The sequence below is a fragment of the Anthonomus grandis genome, chromosome 1 (assembly GCF_022605725.1).
Source record: "Anthonomus grandis grandis chromosome 1, icAntGran1.3, whole genome shotgun sequence".
Taxonomy (NCBI): domain Eukaryota; kingdom Metazoa; phylum Arthropoda; class Insecta; order Coleoptera; family Curculionidae; genus Anthonomus; species Anthonomus grandis.
The window spans coordinates 27,221,906-27,249,595 of record NC_065546.1 but is presented as its reverse complement, the minus strand read 5'-3'; the positions used below and the strand labels follow the sequence as shown (position 1 = coordinate 27,249,595).

The window sequence follows — 27,690 nt, the reverse complement described above, 5'->3', positions numbered from 1 at the left end:
TCTATGGTCAATAAAAATCTATGCAGTCATTACTCGTTTATCGCAAGTCTTAGTGCACGGCCAGACTGAATTGCGGGCGGGCATGAAGCGGGCGATAAGCGAGCGAGCGATTTTTTCAAAAGCTAATGCACAGATGCAAATAGCCACACCGACGCTTAGCGGGCGGGCGAAAATTGAGCGTGCAGCGTGCGATAAAAGAGTAATTAAACTTGTTTGAAATTCTAGCGAGCGTGTTTGGATAGTTTGTTGCTGTGTTTCTCGTAAAACAGATGTAAATAAAAAGAAATAAAATGTGTAGCAGTAATAAACATGAACAGAAGGAGCTCCTGATATCTGAAGTTCATAACAGAAGACCTTTGTGGCAAGACAGTCACCCTTTATATAAAAGTAAAAATGCTGTTGATAAATTATGGCAAGAAGTGGCCGAATCATGTAATTTTAATGGTAAGGAAACACTTTTTTTGAACACAGGTCTATATTAAACTTATCAATATGAACGTATATAATTATTTAATTACACACACAATCACATAATTATTTAATACATAGTAGATGTGTAATTAAGTTGCCAAGTGGAATAAGTAGTCAGCAAGTTTTTCTCGAATTTCAATTGCTCTTGAACTCCCTCGATTATTCCTTCTTCCATTAAAGGCAGGTTAATTATTTTCCTGATATTGCTCCGATATGTGACGATAGTGGAGATTACTGTCGCCATCTTTGTCTCTTACTAAATTATGCAGGATGCAAGCACACTTAATAAGTATGCAAGCTTTGTCAGGCAGTGTTTCTATGTCTTTATTTAAAAAACGCCATTTGGCACACAGTATTCCAAAAGCACACTCGATACATTTTCTAGCAGTGGAGAGGCATTTGTTAAAGTATTCTTTTTTGGGATTAAGTCCGCGTCTCGGATAGGGCCTCATTAAATATGATTTTAGAGGGTACACTTCGTCACCTATTAAAAAATGTGGCAATTCTATATTTGTGTTCGGTAAATTAGTAGGACGAGGGACATTAAACAAATTACTTTCTAACAAATTAAATATTGTCGATCCTGCAAATGTTCCACCGTCACTTTGTTTACCACGGCCTCCAACTTCAATGGTTAAAAATTTTTTGTCCGCATCTGCTACAGCTTGTAGCACGACAGAGAAATAGTAGATAATTAAAATAATGAGATCCAGAATTTGGTGGGCATCTGATTTGACATTGTTTTCCATCTATCGAACCGAAACAATTTGGAAATTTCCAAAAGATTAAAGTAGTCAGCTATAACTTTCTTTAAACAGTTCTCAGTTGGATTTGGCATAAATTCTTCCACTAGTTCTTCCCAAATAATTTGGCAGGTTTCATAAACTATGTTGCTTACTGTAGATTTTCCCATTCGAAAAGCAAATGCTAACGATCTGAACGATAAACCCGTTGCCAAATACCTAAAAAAATCTATAAATAAGTATAAACATCACCAAAAGTTTTGTAAATATAAAAATCATAAATTAGCTATAATAGTGTTTAAATTATATTTTCTTTTTAGTTACGGATGCCAAAAACAGGTGGAAAAATTTAAAAGATCAGTTCAGAAAGGAGGTGAAAAAAATACCCATTCCCAGATCGGGAGCCAGTGCACCACCTATAAGACCAAAGTGGCAGTATTTTGAACAAATGTATTTTTTAAAAGATTTCGTTACTCCTTCCCCTATACAGGGGAATTTGTTTTTTTGCAATGAAGATTCAAATGAAATCGAAGAACTTCATTCCGTTGAAAACTAATGAAAACAATGAAGCCAGCGATCTATATTCACAACCTTCTTCACCCTCATCAATGCCGCTACGAATACCATCTAGAAGCAGCTCAATTTCTCAAGTACGTAAAAGTACCAAAAATGACATCCAAGAAGAATTTTTAAGTTTAGAAGCTAAAAAAATTGAAATGTGGCAAAACAATGCGAAAGACAATGATAACGGCGATTTTACAGTTCCTTAAAAGTCTATTGCCCCATATGGCTGATTTCACAGAATTTGAAAAACTAGAAATTAAGTCGGATATCATGTCATTAATTCTGAAGAAAAAGAAAAAAAAGCTGCCAGAGCAGCAGCAGCAGCAGCAGATTTTACAACTTCCGCTTTTGGAAACTGGTAACTCGGAAAACCAAGCAGGCTGCAGTAACGACCCAGGTTCATATTTAACGTATAATATTATCTAATGTAGTTTTTGTTAGAAAATTTGGTTAATTAGCCTGTTATAATAAAATTAAATAAAAACTTTTATTTCTATAACTAGCATTTCATTATTATATATTAAAAGAATATATTCTTACCTTAATGTTACTACCAGTCTTTCTTCTGCTGATATAGGAGATCGATAATTTGTCGTAATTTTCGTAAGGCTCCTATTAATTTTACTTAATAAAAAATCATATGTGCTTATGGACATTCTTAAGTATTCAAAGAATTTTTCCGGGTATTCTCTTAATTCGACGTATAGGTGGTGAAATTCTCCAAATTTTTTTCTGCTCTTATTAATAGGATGTATTCCATATCTACGAGACTTCTCCAAAAATAATTTCCACTTCATATAGGAGTTACTGTCTATTAAAATATTTCTTTTTAGTTTTGATAAGGGCGCCATGTTTAATGCCGACAGAACACCACTAATCTGCGATTTTCTATTTTTAGTATGGCCAAAAAATCGCCTTGCAAAAAATCGCTCGCTCGCTTATCGCCCGCCCGCAATTCAGTCTGGCCGTACACTACTTATTGCAAGTTTTCTTAGTTTTATAATATATTTTATCTTGTTCATTACGAGCTTAACTTATATATTTTTTATTTTATTTTAGAATCCTATCATCATATACTATAATCAGTACATACATAATTGTAATCAAATAAAATTTATTTACATTAGTAAGTAGAAAAGACAGCATGCATCTATGAAAAAGAAATGTGCATTTCGCGCGTTCGTTAATTAAAAATCATAACGATTCTTCTCTCATCGGATTAATTCGATATTTGAATATGTTGAAAAATACATAATAAGCTATTGGTTTCCAAAATTTAATTAATTTTCGATTGAAATTGTTTCTGCAGTTTCAATTTCAATTCACAGAATGATGGAAATTATTCCAAAAACCAAGGGGTTTGAGCACAAGACCTGATCAAAACAACCGAATGTCATTTCAACGACCCCAAAATTCCCTAGAAAATACATTCAGAACTTTGCGCCAAACAGTTTTTTTTTAGATAACAGTATACGCCAAAAAACTGCTCTCCCTCTGTCTCATATTTAGCACCAAGAATCATTAGTTTTTACCTGTATTGAGTGTGGAGTCGATCGAACTAATACTGCTCCTCCTGCGGCGTTGCCTCCTCATGGGTCTCCTCACCGGTTTCCCCATCATGAAACACGAATGCTGCGTGATCCTCGACTCTTCGATTTCCACATTTTTCTGACTGATGACCGATGCGATCACCTCCTGTTCGAGCTCCAAATACAACGGGGGCGCCCCGGGTTCGTTCAACTTAATATTGGGGCATTCGAGGCATTCAGGGCTCGTGTGTCCCAAGTATTGTAAAAGCTAAAAGTCGATATTTAATTATGATTTTTTTTATTTAGATATATACTATTGCCCATAGATAAAGCTACTTTTAAAAAACCTTATTTTTTCTGTCTTTTTAGTTCTTTTTCCAAAAATAAGTCTGCTAATATATGTAATAATAAAACAACGTAAACGTAAAAATATTTCACAAAATGTATGGCTCAAAAATGAAACAACTTAAACATATTTTTTTAAATAAGTTTAAATTTTATTTAGGAATAAGCATATATATCCTTTACTTTTAATGACTGCTTTTTTTCTCCTGAAGTTTTTTACACAATTTATTCTTTTTTTTTTGTTTTTTTGACGGATTTCTCGATCAAATTCATCCCACAAATTCTCGATTGGGTTGAGATCTGGCCTTTGGGCTGGAAAAAGCATAACGTCAGTCTTAGGCACATGTTATATGTTCCCCAACGTAGCTCGTTTTCAAATATGTTTTGGTATAATAGAGAAGAAGGTGGAAATATGAAACATGCTTTTAATTTGGAATCTTTCCTTTATTTTAAAATAGCCAGTAACGTCTACGTGTAATGCGTACAATTATTCTCAAAGTTGTATAAGTTATATAATTTGTATAATGGCCGCAAAACTATTGACAGCATTGGCTCAATCACTAATTTTGCGGCATGTAGTGAAGTTAGAACATGTTATTTTCGAAAAGTGCTGTTTACAAAGTATTTTATCCTCGAAAAGTAGTTTCATTTTAAAGTAGTACATATTAAGTTTTGAGTACTTTACTAATTTAATGTAGGCTTTGTTTTTATTGTTTTGTCAATAAAATATATGTATCAAAATACTCTTTCCATTGAGATAATTTTCATGAAAATTGGGGAGAAATTAGAGAAAATATTTTAGTCTTCCTACTTAGGAATCTTATAAACTTAACACATTTTTTCATATTTCATTTTTAGTCTGAAAATTTTCAGTTTTTCAAAATTTTTATAGATACACTTTTTGTTCAAAATAAGACTTTTTCGATAGAGTTTATTTTGGGAAGTTAATACAGTTTTTAATATGGACCTCTTTTGCTGGTATTATGGAACCGGTTCCGTATGAAAGACAATATATGTTTGCTATAAAGGGTGTCATTAAAATTGTGTAAAAAAATTCGGGAGGTGACAGTGCTCCTAAAAATAGTAAAAAAAGTTATAAGTTAACTCCTATAAGTATAGGGCGGAAAATGCATATTAACTAAGTTAGGGGCACTGAAAGGGTGAATTTCAAAACCGGCTTTTTTGAAATTGTTGGCTTAAAAAACAAGATAAAATTTAGAAAAAAACCCTCTGCCATACATTTTGATTTTCGTGGGTAGGGGGTTATTTCGTGCATAACTCTTTCCTTATCTTTATTTTTGTTTTATATTGCTTACCAATATTGAAACATGTCCCAACTGTTATTTAACTCGATGGATCTTGCACAAAAAATCTCTTGATATTTCTATCCACCACACTCAGTTTTTCTTTTGAAGCTCTTTCCAACGTACGCCTTCTATTAAAATTAGAAATGGTTCTGGATACTACTGATGTATATAAATTTAGGTCTTTTATTATTTTACATTGCATTTTACTATTTTTCAGTTTTTTCCAGAATTTTGTCTTTTATTTCCATAAGTATATAATCCTTGACATGTTGAATCTTTATACTTCTAAATTCACAAAAGATAAACTCAAGAGTACAAACAAAACTGAATAAGAAATAAATATAATTTAGATTAACTGCTAAAAAGAAACAAAATTATCTGCAAAGAATGGTATTTGTTTAATATCAAATATGATTGTCTGAATTCCTAAATATTAAGGTATTAAGTATGTTTATTTATTATATTTTAAAAGTTGCTCTGCATATGGGCGATAGTGTATATAAAGAGTGATAAGGGTTTTGACGTACGTCATCCAGTTGGTCCAGATCGGGGGCAGCATTGGATACGTCGGGTAAAACGTTGGGAGGTCTATGCCTCATTGCTCTTTGTGGTAGATTTTGAGGTATTAGGCCTTCGGGCATAAGACTTTCCGGTTCCATGCAACTGCCTGTATCTGATAGGTCATAGTCTACGATTAGGTCAGTTTTCTGGAAGTTTGAACAGCGTTAAATTTTTTTTACGAGTGCCTAGTTCACTTTGTCCCTTTTTGGATCTGATTTTTGGGGTATTCACGACCCTGTATCACTTTTTTGTAAAACTTTTAAAGCCACAAAGAGAAATATTCTAATTATTTTTGTTCCTGAAATACAGGGCAAAAACGAAAATGTTCACTTTTCGAGATGATTTTCAGGCACTGTATAAGATGAACTAAAATGAAAACTGCTTCTAATAGATATTTTTACATAAAAGTCAGTGAAAAGTATTTAAAAAAAAATTTGAGCACTGCTTTTAAGATTGGGCACAATTTAAGATTGTTATTTTTTAAATGAAACGCCCTGTATATTTAAATGTCAAATTTTGAAACTTTTTTTCTGAATACATTGATGTATGACAACCTAATCGGGAGGGGAAAAACATGGAATTTCAACATTTTTAGGATATTATAAAATGTTTAAACCATTTTAATGAAAATGTCGAAGCATCGGTGAAATTATATTTAAACAGGTAAATAATAAACTGCCTATTTTATTTTGGTACAAAATTTAAAATATAAAAAAGATCTTATTAGGTTTCCAGCGAGGCGTCAGCCATCTTGGGGTACGGTATTCCGGTTAAAATCCAATCTTTTAAATTATGGCTGCTATTCAAATTCTAGGCAAAGTCATGTTAAAAGAAATGAAGCTGGGAAAATAATTGTTTTAGCGTACGTGAAAGCAGCACCCCGACATTTCTGTAGAAAATAGTGGAAGAAGTAGGAGTTTCAAAAACAAAAGTACAAAAATTTAAATAAAGCAAATCTAAACCGTATAAGCTAAAAATTGTTCGAGAATTGCATGTTGACGATCGGATTGCAATTTTGCAAAAAAGGTAATATGATCTGAGGAATCTTATATAAGCAGCAGCATGTTTAATAGGCAAAATACAAGACATGGTATCAAGAAGACCATCATATTAGTTTTAAATGGCAGCAACAAGGCTGATTTGGTTTTAGTGTTTCATGTTTTCTATTGGGCACTAAAATTGTATATACAATTTTTGAATAGCTAAGTTTAACTGCCCAACTATACCTAAGTATATAAGCCTGTTATTACAAAATAACAGGCTAGTGTTGCTGGAGAACATACAGGGTCTTTCCCCATATATTGACCCTCCCCCTACAGGGGTAATGCGAAAAGTTAGAAAAAAATTTTTAATACAAAACTTTTGGGGTTTTACTTTAAATTTTTGAACCCGATGTCAAATTTTTTTTTTGTGTAGAAACGTCAAATTTTGACAAATGATCAGTTTTTTCTTATGGAACACCCTGTATATGACTTCATAGTTAAAAAGAGCCGAATTTTCTGATTTCAAATATTATATAGTTTAACTATGTTTTATTAAACCGTTTCGGAAATATCGGGCTCCAAACTTTAAAAAAATAATATATTTAAGATCTTGGTAAGCGCTGCATTGTTATTGTTTGGCGTTTTTTTAAGATAAATGAATTGAGTAGAAACAATAAAAACAGAAGATTTATTATTACTAAGGTGATATTTAGCATCTTTTTGTTGACAAGGATACATTATTTTAACAATTGTTAAACTTTAATTTAGACGTAATTATAACTGCTCTATATGACCACCACCATTATCAATACAGTTTATATAATCCTGCTCAATTTTGTGTATTGTATTCCTTATAAATTGTCTATGATTTTGATTGATATCATCTATCGCGGTAATAATTTTTCTGCGGAGCTCCTTGACATTTTCAGTTCTCTGTTCGTAAACTTTATTTTGCAGGTAACCCAACAGAAATGAATCAAGAGGTGTCAGGTCTGGACTGTTTGGTGGCCAACGAATTGGCCCAGTTCGTCAAATCCACAGTTATATCATTCATTTAAAAATCTCAAAACAGGTAACACATTATGCGGTGGGGCACCATCTTGATGCCAAACTATTTGCTCGTATTGCCTTATGGGTAGATCTTCAAGTTTAGCTTCAATTTGATAAGTAAGCATCTCTAGGTATCTCTCTCCCGTCAAGTTGCCATTATAAAAAATAGGTCCTATGACCTGGTCATTTAAAATTCCACACCATACATGTAGAGATTGCCTCCTTTGAAACTTAATTTCCCTTGTTATTCGGAGGTTTGTTCTTGACCAAAAGCGAAAATTTTTTCGATTGTAAATGCCCGCGGTTGTAAAGATGCACTCGTCGGTCCACAAAATTTTTTTTAAAAAGTTATTATCTTCTTCTTTTAGCACTAGCATCTCTTGACAAAATTCCACTCGTTTATTTCTTTGCTCTACACTTAAAGTTTGAACAGGTAATATTCGATAAGCAAAATATTTATACTTTTTTAAAGTTGAATAATTTTTTTGGCCGATCGATCAAAGTAAATTCTGGTATCTTCTATGAAATGATTTGGGTGTTCTAAAAAAAATTCAACATTTTTGATGGGCAATTTGAGGGAGACAAAGGCCCGAACATGATAGCGTAGATCTAAATGTGTTCAAAAATTAGTAAAAACTTACCTACCTTCGAAATATAGCAAAATATGTAATTCTTCTTCTGGATCGACAAGAACTGTCCGACGTTTTCTTCGTAGAGTTTTCCTGATGCAAAATGCTCGTTCTATATTTTTAAACGTATTTTTTGCCGGAATGGCACGTAAAGAAAAGGTTCGACGATATTCCCTCCTTATTTTCATAAAATATACGGATGATGTCACATTTTTCTTCATCACTGTACGGCATTTTTTAACATTTATGGGTCAACAAACAAGAAATAACAATGTCATCTGAATGATTTGTTTTTTAATAAATGTCAAACAATAACAATGCAGCGCCTACCAATATCTTCAATATATTATTTTTTTAAAAGTTTGGAGCCCGATATTTCCGAAACGGTTTAATAAAACATAGTTAAACTATATATATTTGAAATCAGGAAATTCGGCTCTTTTTAACTACGAAGTCATATACAGGGTGTTCCATAAGAAAAAACTGATCATCTGTCAAAATTTGACGTTTCGAAACGAAAAAAAAAAATTTGACATCGGATTCAAAAATTTTAAGTAAAACCCCAAAAGTTTTGTATTAAATTTTTTTTTTAACTTTTCGCATTATCCCTGTAGGGGGGGGGTCAATATATGGGGAAAGACCCTGTACCTTTGGCACAGCGACATGAGATATATTTCCAGCAAGATGAAGCGCTCGCTCATAACTCAAGGGTAGTATTTCAGTATTTAAGCTCATTTTGGTAGACACTGAATTGTCACACACGGGCCATCGAATGGCCCCCAAGGTCACCGGATTTAACTATTATTTGCTTCCATTTAAATAGTATTGGGCGAGAAAAGCTTCGATTTGAAGCGAAATTGATTGTGCAATGGCTTTCGTTAACCAATTGATGGTTCTATTATACAGTTTTTTCATTTAAAAAAAAATGTCTTAGATCTTTTCTATAAGTTATTTAGGAGAAGGTGATTGATTTTTTTGTGATTACAATAAACAGCACCTTCCAAAAACCCTGTAATAAGCTGATAGACAAAAAAGCCACCTAAAATATAATTAAAATAAAACTAGCTATAAAAATATAAATTTTACATGAAAGAGTTGACGATTGGTTATGCAACTTCTTAAAGGGATTTTTGTAGAACCGTTATGTCGGCGTCTTTTGGTTAAACTCCGTTTTATTTTGTTTACGACTAACTATTTGAAAACTAAATACTTAAGCTTTTTAATTGTGTTTAATATTATATTTGTTTAGGAATATAATTACTTGGCACAAATATCCGGAATTACATTAATTTAATGTTATCTACTAGCTAAGGATAAAAAAGTAAAAAGCCCTATGCAAGCAAGTTTAATCAGAAAATTACGTTTGTTAAATGTTTTTTTGAGACTTTATATTTCATCACGCAAATTCCTCAATGATCATAGTTTCTGCACTGAAATTGAAACCCTTTAGAAGTTTCTTAGTGATGCGAGGCCTCGGATTACACATAAGGCGCAAATTTAAAAAAAAACTCTTAAGTTGAAGGACGAAATGATTAAAGAATTTTGTGTCATTTAATAAAATGTACTCAAAACAACTTAAGCGTGGCCATAAGCCTCGCACCACCACGCAATTTCTTTAATTATCACAATTTTTTCATTTAAATTGAAACCATTTAGAAGTTCCTTAATGATATTCATTACTAAATTATGGAATACTTGAGGCCTTGAGGCGGTAGTTAATGTAAAACGTAGTAAAAAAATCCCGAGACAGTTATACGACTAACCAAAACTCTTTATTTCACTCTCGACACGTGTTTCGCTAACGATGTTAGCATCTTCGAGAGAAGTTTAAAACTTCCGACAATTTACTTGAAACTTTTAAAAAGAATTTTAAAGATTTATTTTTAATCGACGGGAGAAGATCATAAGTTAATTGATCCATTATTTTTTAAGTTATGATTTTTTTCCAAGTCCATAAATTATTTTAGTTCAAGTCTAAAAATTCGTAAAAAATTAAAATTAAGAGGAATTTACATAAAACTTCTTAGAATTATAAAAAAAATTATTGCTAATCGATCGGAGAAGATTGTAAGTTAATTGGTCTATTATTTTTTAAGTTGCAAATTCTTTTCTTAAAAAAGTCTAAAAATTATTTTACTTCAACTTTAAAAATTTATAAAAAATTTAAATCAAAAGCAATTTACTTGAAACTTTCTGGACTCATAAAAAGATTTATTTCTAATTGACGGAAGAAGGTCATAGGTTAATTGGTCTATTATCTTTCAAATTATTATTTTCTTTTCCCAACATGTCCAACACAAACAACAACTAAAATATTATGCAAAACTTAAAACTTGAATAGAAATTGCAGAATATCTTGAAAACTGTCAAAGTTACAAGAACGTTTTAAAAGAGTTTTTTAAAGTAAATTTAATTTACTTAAATTCTTGTAATAAAATGACATTTCATAAGAAAAACAGCACCTGAGATATTAAATAATACATAAAACTAAGTCTTTGAATACTACTTGCACTTCCATTAAAAAGATTTTTTTAAATATCTTAAAAACTATTTGATCTCCAAAAGAGGACATTTTCGTTTTTGCCCTGTATTTCAGAAACAAAAGTAGTTAGAATACTTCTGTTTGTGACATTACAACTTTTTGAAAAAAGTGATACAGTATCGCAAAAACCGCAAAGCTATATTTTAAAAAATGACAGAGGTAAAGTCCAGTGCAACGATATATTAGAATGGTCACCCGTCAAAACACCAGCATTCTACCTGCCAAACAATGTCATCCACCTTCTATTTGCATTGTTTGAGAAGTAAAATGCTGGTGTTTTGACGGGTGACCATTCTAACATATCGTTGCACTGGACTATACCCTGCAATCTCATCCAAAATGGAGCATAGTGTACTTACAGCCTCCTCTTCAACGCTCTCTGGAGTCCGGTATAAGATCGAGGCGTCCCAGCTAGACTTCCCAGAAATATCCCGTAAAAGAACGCGAACTTGTTTGTCGGCAGTGACTAAGCCTGCAGTGGCGCCCCCTCCCGGCGACACGAGAGTCGGCAACTCTATTAGGCTCGCAATCACGTTTTTGCTCAAAATAAACAGCTAAAATATGACAATTTAAATAAAATATGTTAGCAGCATGATGCTTTTTTTTGTAATACCTGTATGTTAGGCACCGAAAATATGACGTTAGACAGATCGTCCGAGGACAAACAGGGGATGTCGTCGTGTTCCGAGACCAGAGAGCTAAGTCGGGCGGCCCCGATGGCCAATGGGAAATGCCCCAAATGGTTCACCAGATGGGCTAACACAGTTTCGGCGCACAAGGCCACCGCTCTTTGGTAATGGGTGCTCTTTGATTGGGTTTTATTTGAGATGAATGATGACGGAATGCTCCCCTCTGAGATTCTGGCATGGTGGGGTGGGTCGTCCGCGACTATGGTGGGATCGAAGTCCTCCGGGTGCATCATGGTCTTTTGGGTTGATTGGTGAGGTGAGCCAGTGATTATTTTATGTAGAACCTAAAAAGAAATTGTTGTAGTAATAGTTTTTTATGTAGGACCTCCTGGTTTGTTTCTTGATGCACACTTAAATGCAACAATAATTTAAACCTAATAAAAAATGTTTAGCTATTTTCTTAGAATTTGTCAATTTGCCGATACTATGCGAAAATATAAAAAAAAGAAAAGCGAAATATTATTATTTCATGATAATTAATAATAATAACACAGTAAACTACGGATTTTTTACACTCCCTTTTGCTTCTTAGTACCCTCACTCCCTTAAATACTTTAAGCTATTGCATTAACACACGACGACTCGTTTCTAAGTTATTAGGGATTAAGCACCTTAACTTGCTCACTAGAAGTGTAAAGATAGAGAGAAAACGTCTTGGGTATTGGGGGAAATAGGGAAAAGTCCGTGAGCAACTTGTATGACTCACGACTTGACTCACACACTTTCTTCGATAACAAGTTAACTCGACTGTGTATTGCAACTGTTGGACCAGTAACTGATTTTCAAATGACACGAGTGAGAGACCATGATTAGGGTTTTAAGAGAAAAGGGAATAGGGGTATCTCGTGAGCAGCTTTTCATTTCGACAACGACTACGACTCGCAGCTGACTCACACAGTACAGTATCTCGACGACAGTGACCCTACCTGACTGTAACACCAACTCAAATCGACTGTAACAACTTAAATCAGCTTGTTTTACTTAGTGGGTGTAAAAGTGCTCAATAGGTGCATATTTCATCGAAAAGGGATGTGAAAAATGGCCTAAGATCTAGACAGTTTCATAGGAATTTGTATTGGCGTTTAAGATTACCACTTGAAAATAATTATTTTAGATGTCTTTAAAATTCTGAGCAGAAAATAAATAAGAATAAATTGATAAAGAAAATTGATATTGGGTCTAATGACACCAAGAGCAAAAAAATACCCATTATTTAGAGAGAAATAAATTAAAATACCTTTGCCATACAAATGTCATTCTTATATCTGTGCCTTTTATGATTTTAAAAATTAATAAGTACAGGGTGTCCCATTTTCATGCGTTTTATGGGGTATCTCGCTTATGCGTGGAGATAGAAACTTGCGTTTTTTGCGACAGTTTGCTACTTTTTTGTAAAACTTAATATGTCGTTGTCAAAACTTTGACAGCTGTCATAGTTTTTAATCTACAGGGTCTTTTTAAAAATTTTACATTTTCGAACACTCCTCGTATCCTTGTTACTGTATAACATATTGAAAAAGTAAAAAATGGTTTTGATAGGATTTTTTCCGTAGAATTTGATTGCGGCATCCATTTTATTGTAAGGTTTTTTATTTTTGAGAAGAAAAATATAATATAGTTTTCTTAAATGGAACACCCTGTATATTTATAGATCCTTAAATTGGTCGTACTTTTCCCTTTTAAAAAATATACAGGGTGTTCTCATTTGAAAACTTCCCACTACGGATTTATCGAAAACCAGTGTTTAAAAAAAAAACGCCGAAATACGTCAAAACGTCTGTCAAGGGGGACAACTTTCTAACCTTAAATTACTTCACCCCCTTTCAGCCTCTGACCCCCAGGATCATCCCCTTAAAAATTTTAAATGGCAAGGGGTATCGAGTAATAGCTTGTTTAAAAGGTCTTTCGAAGTCTTTTATTTTAACGTTTGATTTTTTTAAATAGGTCGATTCGTTTTCGAGAAAATTAGAAAAATCTCTGTTTATCTTAATTTGTTCAGATAGAAAACAAAAACATGAAAATATCAGTTTTTATTTCAATAAGTGTTCAAAATGTTGCCCGTTTTTGGCCAAACAATGATATAGGCGATGTTCAAGTTCCTGGCGGACATTTTCAAAAACGTATTGTGGGATATCATGGCAGCTGTCGATGATGCGTTGATGAAGTTCATCCAAACTTTCAAGTTGGGGAGTCTACACAATAGATTTCAAATGACCCCATAGAAAAAAGTCTAACGGCGGTATATCAGGAGATCTAGCAGGCCATTCTATAGGCCCCCTTCGCCCTATCCATTTATCTGGAAACTCGTCGTCTAGCCATTGCCGAACGGGAAGAACATAGTGAGGAGGAGCGCCGTCTTGCTGGAAATATATTTCAGACGACGAGTTTCCAGATAAATGGATAGGGCGAAGAGGGCCTATAGAATGGCCTGCTAGATCTCCTGATATAACGCCGTTAAACGATCGATTTAAAAAAATCAAACGTCAAAATAAAAGACTTCAAAAGACCTTTTAAACAAGCTATTACTCAATACCCCTTGCCATTTAAAATTTTTAAGGGGATGACCCTCGAGGGCAGAGGGCGAAAGGGGGTGAAGTAATTTTAGGTTAGAAAGTTGTCCCCCTTGACAAACCTTTTGACATATTTCGGCGTTTTTTTTAAACAGTGGTTTTCGATAAGTCCGTGGTGGGAAGTTTTCAAATGAACACCCTGTATAACACTATGCACTTTTTTTCAAAAATAACCAAATAAATAATGATTTTAGAAATTTAAATACAAATTTTAATATACGAGTAGTAGGCCATGAATTAATAATAAAATATTTAAAAAATAGGTGCTTATAATCGTATATTGGTATCGTATGTATCGTAATATTTTAAAAATTTTAAATATTTTTCTAGTTGGCTGTTGTGAAGGGCAAAACAAAATACTAGTTTTTAATAATTGGTAACCATGGAGATGATTGACACTTTAATCAATACATAATTTAAATTTTTTAAGACTCAAAATTAATAAAATGATAGATTTGTGTTTATCAATTTTTAAGCGATAAAATAATGGCTATGCAAAATAGATTTGAAAATCGTCATAAGTATGATATGATTTCTTGTTATATCTAATGTAATGACAACGCGGATGAAGCAGCTGAACTTTACTTCCAGAGGTAAGATTTTATTGTTTAATTTCGAATTTCGTGAAGTAATTCTAATTCTATTATTTTTTATAATATAGATATCCAGAAAGGCCTCAGCCTAATACAAAATTATTTAACTAAATTAAAAAGAATTTAATACAATATGGTTCATTTAAAAAACCAAGACCAGAAAATTATAACCTACAAATTGAAGAAGACACTATTAACGTGCTATCAACTGTTGCTGTAGATCCGGAAAACTCTTGTAGAAAAATAGAGCGTGATGTAGAAATTTCGAAATCGAGAGTGCAAAGAATACTCAAAACAAGTAAATTTAAGGAATATAAGTTTAAGCTCGTTCACAGAGAAATTGTGGAGAAGCCTAAAGACGCGTTCAATTTTGTCATTGATTCGTAGACCGGTGCCGTACCAGAAATTTTGAGAGACAAGTTATATTGTCGGACCAGGCATTTTTCTCAAGTAGTGGAATTTTAAATAGACATAATTCACGAAACTGGGCGCAAGAAAATCCGCATATCATTTTTCCAAGAGAACGTCAGGGCAGCTTTGGGTTGAGTGTCTCATGTTTTATTTTTGGAAGAAAAATTACATATGTTATGTATGAAGGTAGCCTAACAGCTAATCACTACATTATTAGAGAACATGTAATTTATTTAATATTTTATTCTAAATTACAAGTTTCCTTCTTTTTTATGTAGAATTAGATATATTTAATACAAATCGGTATAATTACGATTATAAGCACCTAATTTTGATACATTTTATTATTAATTCATCGCCTACTATATCAAAATTTGTATTTAAATTTCTAAAATCGTTATTTATTTGCTTATTTTTGAAAAAAGTGCATAGTGTTATATATTTTTAAAAAGGGTAAAATATGACCAATTTGAGGGTCTATAAATATATAGGGTGTTCCATTAAGGAAAACTATATTTAATTTTTTTTCTCAAAAATAAAAAACGTTTTCAATATGTTATACAGTAACAAAGATAGGAGGAGTGTTCCAAAATCTAAAATTTAAAAAAAAACCTGTAGATTAAAAACTATGACAGCTGTCAAAGTTTTCACAACGGCATATTAAGTTTCATAAAAAAAAGTAGCAAACTGTCGTGAAAACTACAAGTTTCTATCTCCACGCATAAGCTAGACACCCCACAAAACGCATGAAAATGGGACAGGGTACATGGCTGGGTTAAATTTCTGTGTACAGGACGATTTGTTTTATTTAGATATTAATGATGATTATACTCCATTAAAAAAGAAAGTAATTTGTGAGACGCTAATCCGAAAAATATCACAAAGACATGGTACAAATTTGATCTTTATCGATCTACTTGACTGTACTTGCGAATTTGACAAGTAAATTCTGAGTAGTGGTAGTAATGTAGTAAGACATGCAGTAACGCATACTATAAGTTCCAATTTTCTTCACCTCTCTCAGACTCCAGTAGGATCATAGCAGCTTATAAAATTAATACGATTTCTTTTTTTTTGCTAGACTTTTCCTTCTTTTGAAAGTCTAGCCTTTAAGAAATAAATCAATGAATTTTACCTTTCTACTAATTACAGCACATTGGCTTAAGGAAGAAGAATTTGTCTATATCCCAAGTTATTTGTTCTTTTTGTAGATGAATATGTTTACATGGTGGCTGCATGATCTCAAATGTAATTTTTTAGCTATACTCGTTTAAGCAATAACAAGATTTATTGATCTTTTGTATGAAGAAAAGCTTTGTTGTTTTCTCGGAAAGTTTGAACTTATATGTTGTGTGTATTTATAGGTCACCCGCTATAATATTGCTGTTTTTTTAAATAGATTAGAAGCTTTCTTGTCTCTGCTACCTATTTCTTCAATTGTGATCAGATCATATTGCTGCTTTATGTAAAATTTCTATGATTTCTCTAAAAAAAAAGAGTAGGATATTGCAGGACGTTAGGTACAATTTTTAATTTATAAATTACAAGAGGTTTAAACAAAAATATAAAAATACTTCTTGGGATGTTTTGCAAATACTTAAATCTTGCTATCGAAGCTATTTTTAATTTTATTCCAGGTACTTTTTTAGGAGATATTTTAAAAATTATTTTAGAATTTCAGGTTTCTTACAGGAATATAAAATATAATGCCATTTCTTATATATTTCACGCATTTAAAGCTATATTCACTTTTACTCCAGGCATTTGATGCCATTTTCAAGTTCATTGGGACACTTCTTACGTATTTCAAGTACTTTAAGCAACTTTTTGAGACAAGACATTTGACCCCATTTTAACTATTACTTCCGGCATTTACATTACTTTAAAGTTTCTTCCAGGGGATGAAAGCTATTTTTTATGTTTGTTGGGTAATTTTTTGAATTCTTGAACCTCTAGAGTCATTTCTTACCTATTCCAGGCATTTAAGCAATTTTATATTTTATTTCAAGCAGTTGAAGCCACGCGGAAAAAAGAAAACTCTTAAAATTGTTTTAAAGATTGATTTAAATATTATTCGTGTAAGACCTATTGATTTAAAGATACATACGTTTTAAATGAATATTTAAAGGTTCTATTTGAATATTGAGACATTTGTACTTATTGAAAATTGTATTGTTTTGATTAAATATTTTGAATTTGAATTATTAATTTTTTCTAGTAATGTGAACCAAAATTTAAGTTAAAAATATATTATTTTTTTTTAAGAATTTGATAATTGCAAATTGTTTTAAATTTTTAAATAGTTAACTTTTTTTTAAGCTTCAAGATACTGAAATACAGCCTTTGATCACCTTGTAAAGTGATCATATAATCCAATTAAAATAGTATTTATTTTTGTATTGTTCCAGGCAGTTGAAGTCGTTTCTGTCGATTTGAAGCGATTTTCATAGGTTGTTAGTTAAGTTCTTGTATTATTCGACCCTTAAGGCCATTTCATATAAATTCCAGAACTTTAAAGCAATTTTTATGCAATCAGATCCAAATTATTTATTAGCAGAAAAACATGTAAATAATGCATATGCTGTTCCAAGAGAAGTACTTGTAGTACATTCTAATAAACTTCCAAATTCAGGGAGAATCAGGGAGAAAATGTTCATGTAACAGGATTTAAATGATAGCGATGTACAATTTCCTGATTTTACAAATTTCCTGAATTGGAAATATTTAGTTTATACACTATCTCTGTAATCTTGACAATTCGTATCTGAAAATTCTGATTTTCAATCATGTCTCCCTTCACTAACCGAAGGTTTCCTTAGGACATCCTGTATACAAAAACCCTCCTAAAATAAGCAATAACCGAATCACCCCCCATCAGAATAATAATTAAATGACACGCCAACCCGTATATAACCGTAGTAACTAGTTTTGATTAATCGATACAACCTTTCAGTCTAAAGTTAAACGTAAGGCGAGTTTTCCGATGTCTTCTAAGCACATTTTAAGAAATTTACCCACAAATTTCGAAAAAATAAAGTCGGAGACCCGCGAGAGGAAACGCAATATGTTGTATTTAATTCTGGGATATTTGAGCGATAATGCTTTAGACCAAACTGCCGAAACTTTAATTACCGAGGCGAATTTGGATATGAATTATCAGGTGTGTGAAAACGTGGAGCTTGATGTGATCCTGCAAGAATATCAGAGCTATTACTACACGAAATTCCAAAAATACCCGCGGATAGTACGGAAATTAGAAAAAGACGAGAAGGGACCAACTGTCAACAGACGAGGAAAAAGCGCCAAAAGGACGGCAAAGACTCCGTCGCCGCCCAAAGAGAGTCCTCCATCCGAAACTGAAGACTTCCAGTTCGAAATTATCTCCTTGAATAACAACTGTACCACCCAAACAAATTGCCCTCCCAAGCCCAAACCTTGTTTCCTAGAGTTGGAAAACTATACAACTGACAACAAAGAACTGATAAACCAAATTTCCAACCAAGTGATCGTGCGGGATATAAACGCTCAATGGTCGGATTGTGTCGGCCTGGAACATGCCATAGAACTGCTGAAAGAATCTACGATTTATCCAATAGAATATCCGGAACTGTTTATAGGATTAGAGCCCTGGAGAGGAATTCTGTTGCATGGCCCCCCTGGCACTGGAAAGACCTTGTTGGCGAAGTCTCTGGCAGCGGAAACACAGACTACATTTTTTAACGTTACTAGCAGGTACTTTTTTTATGGGCCTTTTGACTGTCTGGAAGAGATTCAAAAGTACTTTTCCAGGCATTTAAAGTAGCTCAGATTTTTGGAATAAGAATGACTTAGGTCCTTGGCTCAGTTAGTTTACTATTTAACTACTTAGAAGAGTTCATAAAAGACACATCGAGAAAAATTAATCGTTCAAATCAACATTCTTAGGTTTGTAATTTAAAAAATGGTTAATTCAACAAAAAAACTTTTAAAAGACAGTTTTAAAGACTTTTGAAAGACTTTTAAATATTCGAGCGTTACCCAAACTTTAAAAACATATTAAAATTTTGTTGTTGAGTTGGAACATTTAAAACTGTATTAAAATTTTGCTTTACCTTTAAGAAAACTATTTTTGTATATTGATTCAAATACTTGACAAACATTGATTGCTAGTTCAACATTTTATTTTCCTTAGTACAAAATATTCAATTTATAATTATAATAATTTAATGTACATGTTTAATTATTAATTTACTTACAAGCTTTGTTAAATCAACATCTAAAGATTATTATTATAACTTTTTAACATGTTTGATATACTATAGCACCGCATACCAGTTCGAAACGTCCTCGGTTTCTTAAAATACCTTTAATTATGGATATTTGATCCAATTTGATGTTGCTACTGAGACTAAAAATTAATTAGGAGAGCTTATCTTAATTTTATACATTTTATATTCATGTAATAAAGATAAAATATTAAATAAAAGATTAAATATTTATTATTATTGGCTAAGCTCAAAGTAAGTAAAAAAATTGGTAATTCAAATTACGATCTTTCTTATAAATCAATTCTGTATGGCCTTGTTGATTGAAAAATTTCGTTCTGTTAAACAAATGGTGTTATTTGGCATTTTTTAATATTTCGTCAAACATTTGAAATGTATTAAACATATTTAACGTTTAAAAAGTGTTCAAGAAAACTCTAAAACTAACAGCTAAACGTTTGATTTAAGTGCTCAGATTTCTGAAATAAAATTACTTAAGATTTCTACAGTCCCAGGCTGAGCCAGTTTATTCAAATTTCTTGCCATTAGGCAATTTCTTCACTTTACAACCCTAATAATTAAGTCTGTTTTTCTCATTTCCAGCACATTCATAAGCAAATGGCGTGGAGAGTCCGAAAAACTAATAAAAAACCTGTTCGATGTGGCGAAACTGCACGCACCCAGCACCATTTTCTTCGACGAAATCGACGCTCTAATGCCCCCAAACAAAGAGTCCCAACATGAGGCCTCTAAACGCTTTAAAAGTCAACTGCTAGTGGAACTGGACGGCCTATCGTCGGAAAATAGCCGAATATTCGTGCTGGCCTCGACAAATTCCCCTTGGGAGTTGGACAATGCCCTTTTAAGGAGGTTTGACAAGAGGATTTTTATCGATATGCCTAGCAGGGAAGCCCGTATAAACATTCTGAAGAATAACCTAAATATGCCGGTCAAATTATCAGTGGAAGAACTAGGGGAATGTGGAAATTTAACCGAAAACTTCTCGGGTTCTGACGTAAAAAATGTGGCTAAAGAGGTTTGCATGTCTTTAGTCAGGGAGAACATTAAAAGATTAAAAGGCGTCAATAAACGTATCGAAACAAGACAGATTACTTTCGGTGATATTAAATTAGCATTACAAAAAATAAGACCCACAATAAGCACCGCGATATGTAAGAAGTATTATCAGTGGCAAAACGAACATGGAGCAATATGAATAAATTGTTATAAAATATTTCGTTGTAATTTTATTTGTTCTTACCGAAAAGACTTGCAATAATAAGCAGCTACTGCGATGCTCTCCGTACTCGTTAGGCTGCAATAACCGTTCAGTTCCTAATTTCATACACCATTCGCCTAAACAGAGAAGTAAGGAGGTGCACAAGGCTCTGTCACTTTCTGAAGCTGTTGCACCTGAAATAAGGAGTTTTAGTCATATTTTTATAGTACAGAATGTTTCATTTCAATAATGTCAAAAGTTGGAGGTTTTACAACATAATGAAAATACCCAAAGTCTCGGTCTCAAAAACTACATAATCAAATAAATAATAGGTAACATGTTTCACTCAAAGAGTCATCACACACGAAAATTTTCAAGAGCAAATATTTTTTCTTGCAATCATGCTCGTTCTATGCTTTTCTTACGTCGTAATTTAATGAACGAAAAAACATCATTTGGTGATACCTCAGACTGAGATCGAGAATATAAAATAATAATTGAACTTATTCTTCGCTAGAGATAAATTTAACTCGATTTACCTAAAGGTGCATGAACAAGTAGCGCAGCGCACAGTTCACTTATCACAGCGTTTCCTAACCTGGGGTATCTCGTCCATAAAACCGCTGCATGACTGCAAAGCAAGAACAAAATATCGCTGGCCAGCTGAGCGATCATTTTATTGCTAAACTGTAAAAAAATACAAATTATTTATTTTAAAATTACAAGAAAATATAAAACTCATAAATGTTTATATCAGTTTAAATTTTGTTCGTGTTGATTTTAAAAATCTGGACACATTTTGTTTGCTAGTAAAAAGAATGTAGGGAGTATGGTACACAATGGCAGTTTTCTTTCGGTTTTGCCTCCTTGTAGATGCCTACTTTTTCCTAAGTAAAATGAGGACTCTCCTAAATTTGTTGTCTACAATCAATCTTAACAATTCATAAAAATATAAAGATAATATTTTATTAAGTACATACAATATCAAAGCTAAAGCATTAACAATCTACCAAAAAGAAATTATACAATTGTAAAATAGCCTGCTCAATATGCCCTTCAAGGCATTTTGCGAATGAAATTTAACCTTAGCATTCTATAAATTGGTACTTTTCACTTCAAGTAAGTTGTTTTTGCTTTATTTAGAGTATTATATTATTAACAAAACTGCATTTTTTTAAGTGGATAGAAAAAAATATTGTGACGGAGAAAAGCGAAAACTCATAGTTAAATTAAAAGATGATGGTTTATCCATATCTGGCATTGCTAAAAATTCAGTTTGCTACAATAAAATGGTGTATAACGCCCTGAAGCTCTACAGAAGCACACAAAGTATGGAATATAAAAACAGAGCTCCTTATCCGCGAAAAATATAAATAAGTCCAATCCATTTTTAAGTTTCAGCATACGAAGGCAAATTGTAAATGATTATGGTTTTAATTTATCGGCAAGAACCATAAGAAGAAGGTTGGGCGAAGTAAAGCTTAGGGTCTGCAGCGCGAGAAAAAACCGCTTGTTTCCAAAAGAAATATCAAAAAAAGATTAACGTTTGCTCGTTAGCACCTAAATAAAAATGTGAATTTTTGAAAAAGCGTCTTATGGAGTAACAAAATTAAAATAAACAGATTCGAAAATGATGGAAAATGCCATGTGAGGCGTCCCCCAAACTGTCCATCCAATCCACTTTACATAATGATGTGCCATGTCATGGCAAGGAGTGGCGCCCATCCACAGGATGCATAACATAATAAACCAATACGTTTACAAAAACATCCTGCACAATGTAATGGAACCCTATGCTGAGGAGTTTAAGCCGATCACGTTAAAATTTATGCAGGATAATGACCCCAAAAACTCTGCAAGGCCAATAAAAAAGTGATTAACAGATATTATGGAAGATGTTTTAGATCTGGCCCCCACAAAGATACTGTGCCCCCCATAATAGAGATGATTTAGCATTTTTCAAATACGTATATTGTCTGTTAATAATGAAGAAATAATGTCCTTGGAACAAAAACAAACACTGAAAAACTTTAAAGTAGATTTTAAGATATTTAGATTTAAGATTCATTGTCCAAGGACTTACCAATGCACTTTGTTTCTAAAAAAGTAAATGTTTGGTTTGACTGCTTGATATTTATTTAAAATAGGAACATAAATGCTTCATAAATTGCCGAAAAAAGTGGATAAGCCCAGAGAAGCAAAGCCCAATTCTTATTAATATTGAATATATTATTCCTTTATTTTTGCCCTATATTATTCCAGGGAATTTCATTCTCAAATCAGGCCTTTGAAATAATTTAAAAATTCTTCGAGGATTTTTTTTTGTTTTATTTAGATATATTTTGCATTCTTGGAAAGTTTATTCCTATATTCCAGTATTTTGAGATAATTTTCATTCTTATTCCAGACATCTAAAGTATAGTTGGATCAATGGATCTTTGCGTTCACGTCACTAAACTATCATTCAACTCAACACAATTGTTTCTCATCCGCTCTCTTTCTAATTTAGGCAAATCAAATAAGAAAGAGCACAGAACGTAAGTCTTCAAAATTCTCGACCTACGGTCGGAGCGACAGTTATGAGTTAGACAAGGACAAACATCCGATCGCCTGTCTATGATAAACTTTCAACATCATTGGCTCCCCGTCGGGTTTTAAAATCGATTATTTCCTTCCGGGAGGGTGCCCGTTTTCGCAAAAATGTACTAAATATAATACATTTTTTATATAGAAGTATACTGGTATAATATATGTTTGATGCTAAAAAAATAACTTGTTTTCTTCTAATGAAGAAAGGAAACCACGGCTTGTAAATAAAACAAGTTTTAATTTAGAATTAGCTGTAAAAACACCTCATGTTTAGTACATTTTGTGGAAAGTTCCTTGTACATCTTAGATCTTCGTCTGCAATCACAAGCAACCATGTTTGTTTATGTTCTCGACTTTGCTTTGCCTTGCCAAAGGGATTAGGAAAGTTTTAGGGAAATTTGATTTGTTTTGTTTTCTTATTTACTGTTCATCGTTGTGTTTTGTGTTTGGTTGAAGCTCTATTGAAATAGTTTTTTGCCAAACCTTTTTCTGTTTTACAAACAGTTCTTTTGAGAAGAAGACCGAAATGAGTTGCCCTCAACACCAGGCAAGGACCGGCCACGGAGGAAGGAAAAGACTCAAGATCTTAATGAATTTACAAAAATGGATGTTCGTAGTACATTGTATGACATGTATGCACAAAGTAAGTACAACATTATTACACTGCGTCATTTTATAGCTAAACATTTTATTTTATCTTTTCAGAAAAACAAATTACAATTCATATGCTAAAGGAAGAGCTACATCGACAAGAAATTCTTCACATTAGTTATGGAAGCCTTCGAACACTCCTCTTTAACCTGGGATTTGAATACCTTAAGGATGATAACAGACGTGCATTAATGGAGACAACCAATATATCTTCAATGAGGGCAGCTTTTTTCAGAAAATAATATATGGAAAACAAAAACTCATCATTTGCACGTCAACTTGTGTTTTTGGATGAAACTTAGATCTTTTCTAAAGGCAGCAAGATGAGATTATGGCAAGACAATAGTGTTAAGAGTGTTCGTAAGCCAGGTGGTTTTGATGGAAAACGTTTTATTGTGTTGCATGCTGGACATAGTGGAGGATTTATTAAAAATGCCAGTTTAATGTTTGCCTCCAAATCTAAAACATTGGATTATCATGGAGAAATGAACCACGAACTATTTATGAAGTGGAACGTTCATTAATTATAATGGATAATGCTCCGTACCATTCTGTCCAGCTAGAAAAGCAACCTTCATCTTCATGGAAAAAACAAGAAATTGCTGAGTGGTTAGTGAAAAATAATATACCATATAATAGACAAATGTTTAAGCCTGAATTATTAAGCATAGCAAAAATGTACAAAGGCTAAAGCAATATAAAATAGATAAAATATTGCAATAAATGGACATGAAGTTTTAAGATTGCCACCCTATCATTGTCAATTTAATGCTTTAAGATGCAAATGTACTGGATATGTGAAAAAAATCATTAGAGAAATGTACACCAGAAGTATGGAACGCTAAGGTTTGCCACACTGAAAAAATAATCAAGGACTGGTATGATAGGGAAGTCATTATTGAAGAGATACCCCAAATTCTGATTAGTTTAAACAGTGAAACTAGCTCGGAAGATAGTGACAGTGATTATTCATAACTGAATTTTCTATCTCAAACTTATTGATATTTTTTTGTTCAATGAGAAAAAACTTGTTTTGAAAAAAATGTTTTGGTGTAAGAATATTTGGGTTACGGTATAATATACGGGTTGCACCATTTCTTTTAGCATTGAATTGACGAAACAGTGGGCTGCCAAGGCAGTTGTGCATATAGGTCTCCTAATGGACCCATCATGCCCCGCCGAGGGTTACCACAGCCCAACAGCCTTAGAGAAACCGATAAGGCTCTCTGGTCTGAAAAGCGACTTAAAGTCGCTCGTTACACTGAAAGTGTTACCCAAGCATTTGAACCAGGCGCGCGTGAGTGCTGGGGACTCCCCGACTACATAGTCAACGGTTTCATCCTCCTCACAGCACCATCGGCATTCTGGGTTGTCCGCAATACCGATAGTATGGAGATGGCTTCTTAAGTGCCAGTGACCGGTTAAAAGACCTGTCACTAGCCGAATTTCGCGTCTTTTTAGGCGTAGTAGATTTTTGGTGAGACAGGCAGAGGGCCCACCTATGTGCGCTTTGGCCTGTCTCATACCAGGGGACTCAGTCCATCTTCGGTGGGTCCACTTGTCCAGCAGACCCTTCATTGACGCGACCGCAACGCATTTGGCGATACCAACTATGGGTTCCGGCCCCATCGGCACATTCGCGGATCCCAGTCTGGCAAGAGAGTCCGCTTCCTCATTACCTGCATGGCCTGCGTAGCCAGGTATCCAGACGAGCTGGACACTGCATCCAACCTGTACCAGTTTTTTCAGGACTTTTATGCACTCTAGTACAAGCTTGGAGCTTACCTTTGCGGCCGTGATAGCCTTAATGGCAGCTCTGCTGTCCGAGCATATTGATACGACTGTATTGCGGTGTCCGCAGCTTAGGATTTTCTGTCCGCATTTTAATACAGCGAATTCTTCGGCCTGGAAGACAGTGGCGTGCTCTCCCAGCGAGTATAGCCTACTGGTATGTGGAATCCCACCAATAAGACCTGATCCAGCTCTGTTATTCATTCTGGAGCCATCTGTGTACCAGATGGTCCCCCTATTTAGCAATGCAGGTCTGTTGGAATGCTGCCACTGCTCTCTGCCTGCAATGTGCGTCACGAATTCCTCGCAGTCCACAGTCACTGTAGCCATGCAGTCACTGCCCATCAGAAGGAGAGGACATTCCTGTATGGCCCGTGACCAAACTTTTGCGTGACCGGTCTCGCCAGCACGTAGTTCGCCCAGGACGTATAGCCTGTACGCAGTCCTCATTGCCTCGAATTGCACAACGAGGTCCAGAGGCGGAAGGCTCAGCAGAGTATCAAGCGCTCTAGTTAACGCCGTCCGCATGGAACCCGTTATGCTGAGACATGCAAGACGTTGGACTCTGTCCAGTTGAGCACGAATTTTCGCTTTCTCCGTACATGGCCACCAAACGATAGCCCCGTATGTGAGAAGAGGTCTCACAATGCGCGAGTAGATCCAGTGGAGGATCTTAGCAGACAGACCCCAGGTATTGCCGAAAGCCCGCCTGCAGGCCCATAGCGTGCAGGTGGCCTTCTTTATTCTGGTGTCTGCATGATCGTGTCAGGAGAGTGTGGGATCCAACTTGATTCCCAGAAATCGAACTGTCCTGGAGTAATGCAGCTGCACGCCACCTAGAGATATAACAGGGGGCGTGCCAAAGTTACGTCTCCTCGTGAATAGTAGGAGCTCTGCTTTTTTGGGGTTAATCCTGAGACCCCCCGAGAAGCACCATACGTCCACCATACGCAGGGCTCTCATCATAGAGCCCTGCATTGAGACGGCGTCTTTCCCTAGGCAAAGGATTACCAGATCATCAGCGTAGGCCTGTGTGTATAAGCCAGCATTGTTTAAAAGATTTATCAGGCTGTCGACCACAAGGCACCACACGGTAGGGGACAATACTCCTCCCTGCAGGCAGCCCCTGGCCGCCAACGTTTCAACAATCTCGTTGTTGAGCTGGGCAGATACATGACGTTTCGAGAGCATGGCCTCTATCCAGCTAACCAAACAGGGTTCTGAGCCGCGGCTCTCGAGTGCTTGGCAGATTAGTGCAAAAGGGGTGTTGTCGAACGCCCCTTCAATGTCTAGAAACGCACCCAGACAGGCCTTGCCACTACCCAGAACACCCTCCACCTTCCTAACGAGGTGGTGTAGGGCCAGGTCCGTGGATTTGCCCGCCTGATAGGCGTATTGGTGCACATGCAGTGGTTTGTTGACCAGGATGCTTTCCTTAAGATATCGATCAATCAGCCTCTCCATCGCCTTCAGCATGAAGCTGGTAAGGCTGCTATAAGTGCCCGAACAGAATGTGGTTCCTGATTAGCCGCGGTGGATGGAATTGCAGTGACTGTGCCTCACTGCCGGACGAAGTCCGCAGTATGGCCTCAGTCACCGAGTCCACGAATTGTAGCAGCTGTTCGCCAGTGAAACCGACCTCGGGCTGTCCCGTTCTGCACACTGCCAGCTGCAGCTTGGCTTTAGCATATTATCATAATAAGTATCTCTTATTAACTTTTTTTTTAAATTCTTTATTTGTATAACTTTAAATTTACAGCACTATTTTATTTAATTCTCTAAACAGTGCTTTAAGCTCTGGCCTCGAGAATATTAACTTAAGAAATACACAGTGTTGGATTGTTATACATTTTCTACTATACACCTAAATACATTTAAATTTTTTTTAAAAACAACGTGTAAACTTGGATTTCCTTAATGTTTTCAGGAACTTTATTATATGTGTCACTAGCTTGTGCGATTGCATTGCGTAAACCTATGTTTGTCCTTACGGTAAAATTATGGATATTAACTTGAGCCCTAGTATTATGACTATGAATATGAATTGAGTGTACAATATTTACATTAGATTTTTGTTGCTTAGTAAGAATTTTTTTAATTAGTTTAATTTGTTCTAGTTCTAATATTGTATTGAGTTTTGGGATCCCCAATTCTTCATATAAAGCTTCGGTATTAGTAAACCTATCATAGTTATATAATACTTTTAGAA

The 27,690-nt window shown here is 34.3% G+C and overlaps 2 protein-coding genes and 1 long non-coding RNA gene across 5 annotated transcripts in view; 2 read left to right on the top strand and 1 right to left on the bottom strand.

The window, feature by feature from the left end:
- The window catches only part of LOC126740590 (probable Rho GTPase-activating protein CG5521), a 92,695-nt gene that overhangs the window by 21,602 nt on the left and 43,403 nt on the right, over positions 1-27,690 (bottom strand). For all 3 annotated transcript variants that reach the window (XM_050446680.1, XM_050446689.1, XM_050446695.1), the window contains 6 exons: positions 20,990-21,137; positions 20,493-20,644; positions 11,338-11,697; positions 11,084-11,278; positions 5,487-5,666; positions 3,311-3,575 (listed from right to left, as the gene is read on the bottom strand). In XM_050446680.1, coding sequence (XP_050302637.1) covers positions 3,311-3,575; positions 5,487-5,666; positions 11,084-11,278; positions 11,338-11,697; positions 20,493-20,644; positions 20,990-21,137 — 1,300 coding nt within the window. The remainder of the gene's footprint in view (positions 1-3,310; positions 3,576-5,486; positions 5,667-11,083; positions 11,279-11,337; positions 11,698-20,492; positions 20,645-20,989; positions 21,138-27,690) is intronic.
- LOC126740937 (uncharacterized) lies at positions 6,068-6,594 on the top strand. The gene is made up of 3 exons (XR_007662066.1): positions 6,068-6,183; positions 6,248-6,276; positions 6,335-6,594. It is a non-coding gene; the product is annotated as an uncharacterized LOC126740937 (long non-coding RNA).
- LOC126740725 (katanin p60 ATPase-containing subunit A-like 2) lies at positions 17,920-20,465 on the top strand. Its single transcript, XM_050446874.1, has 2 exons — positions 17,920-18,719; positions 19,835-20,465. The coding sequence occupies exons 1-2, from the start codon at positions 17,971-17,973 to the stop codon at positions 20,445-20,447; spliced, it is 1,362 nt and encodes a 453-aa protein (XP_050302831.1). The 5' UTR covers positions 17,920-17,970; the 3' UTR covers positions 20,448-20,465.

What these genes read in the sequence shown, in the direction of transcription:
- LOC126740725 (XM_050446874.1), top strand. Translation starts at nt 17,971, where the DNA reads ATGTCTTCTAAGCACATTTTAAGAAATTTACCCACAAATTTCGAAAAA. An exon ending in TTTTTTAACGTTACTAGCAG is followed by an intron (nt 18,720 to 19,834) that starts GTACTTTTTTTA and finishes TCTCATTTCCAG; the next exon opens with CACATTCATAAGCAAATGGC.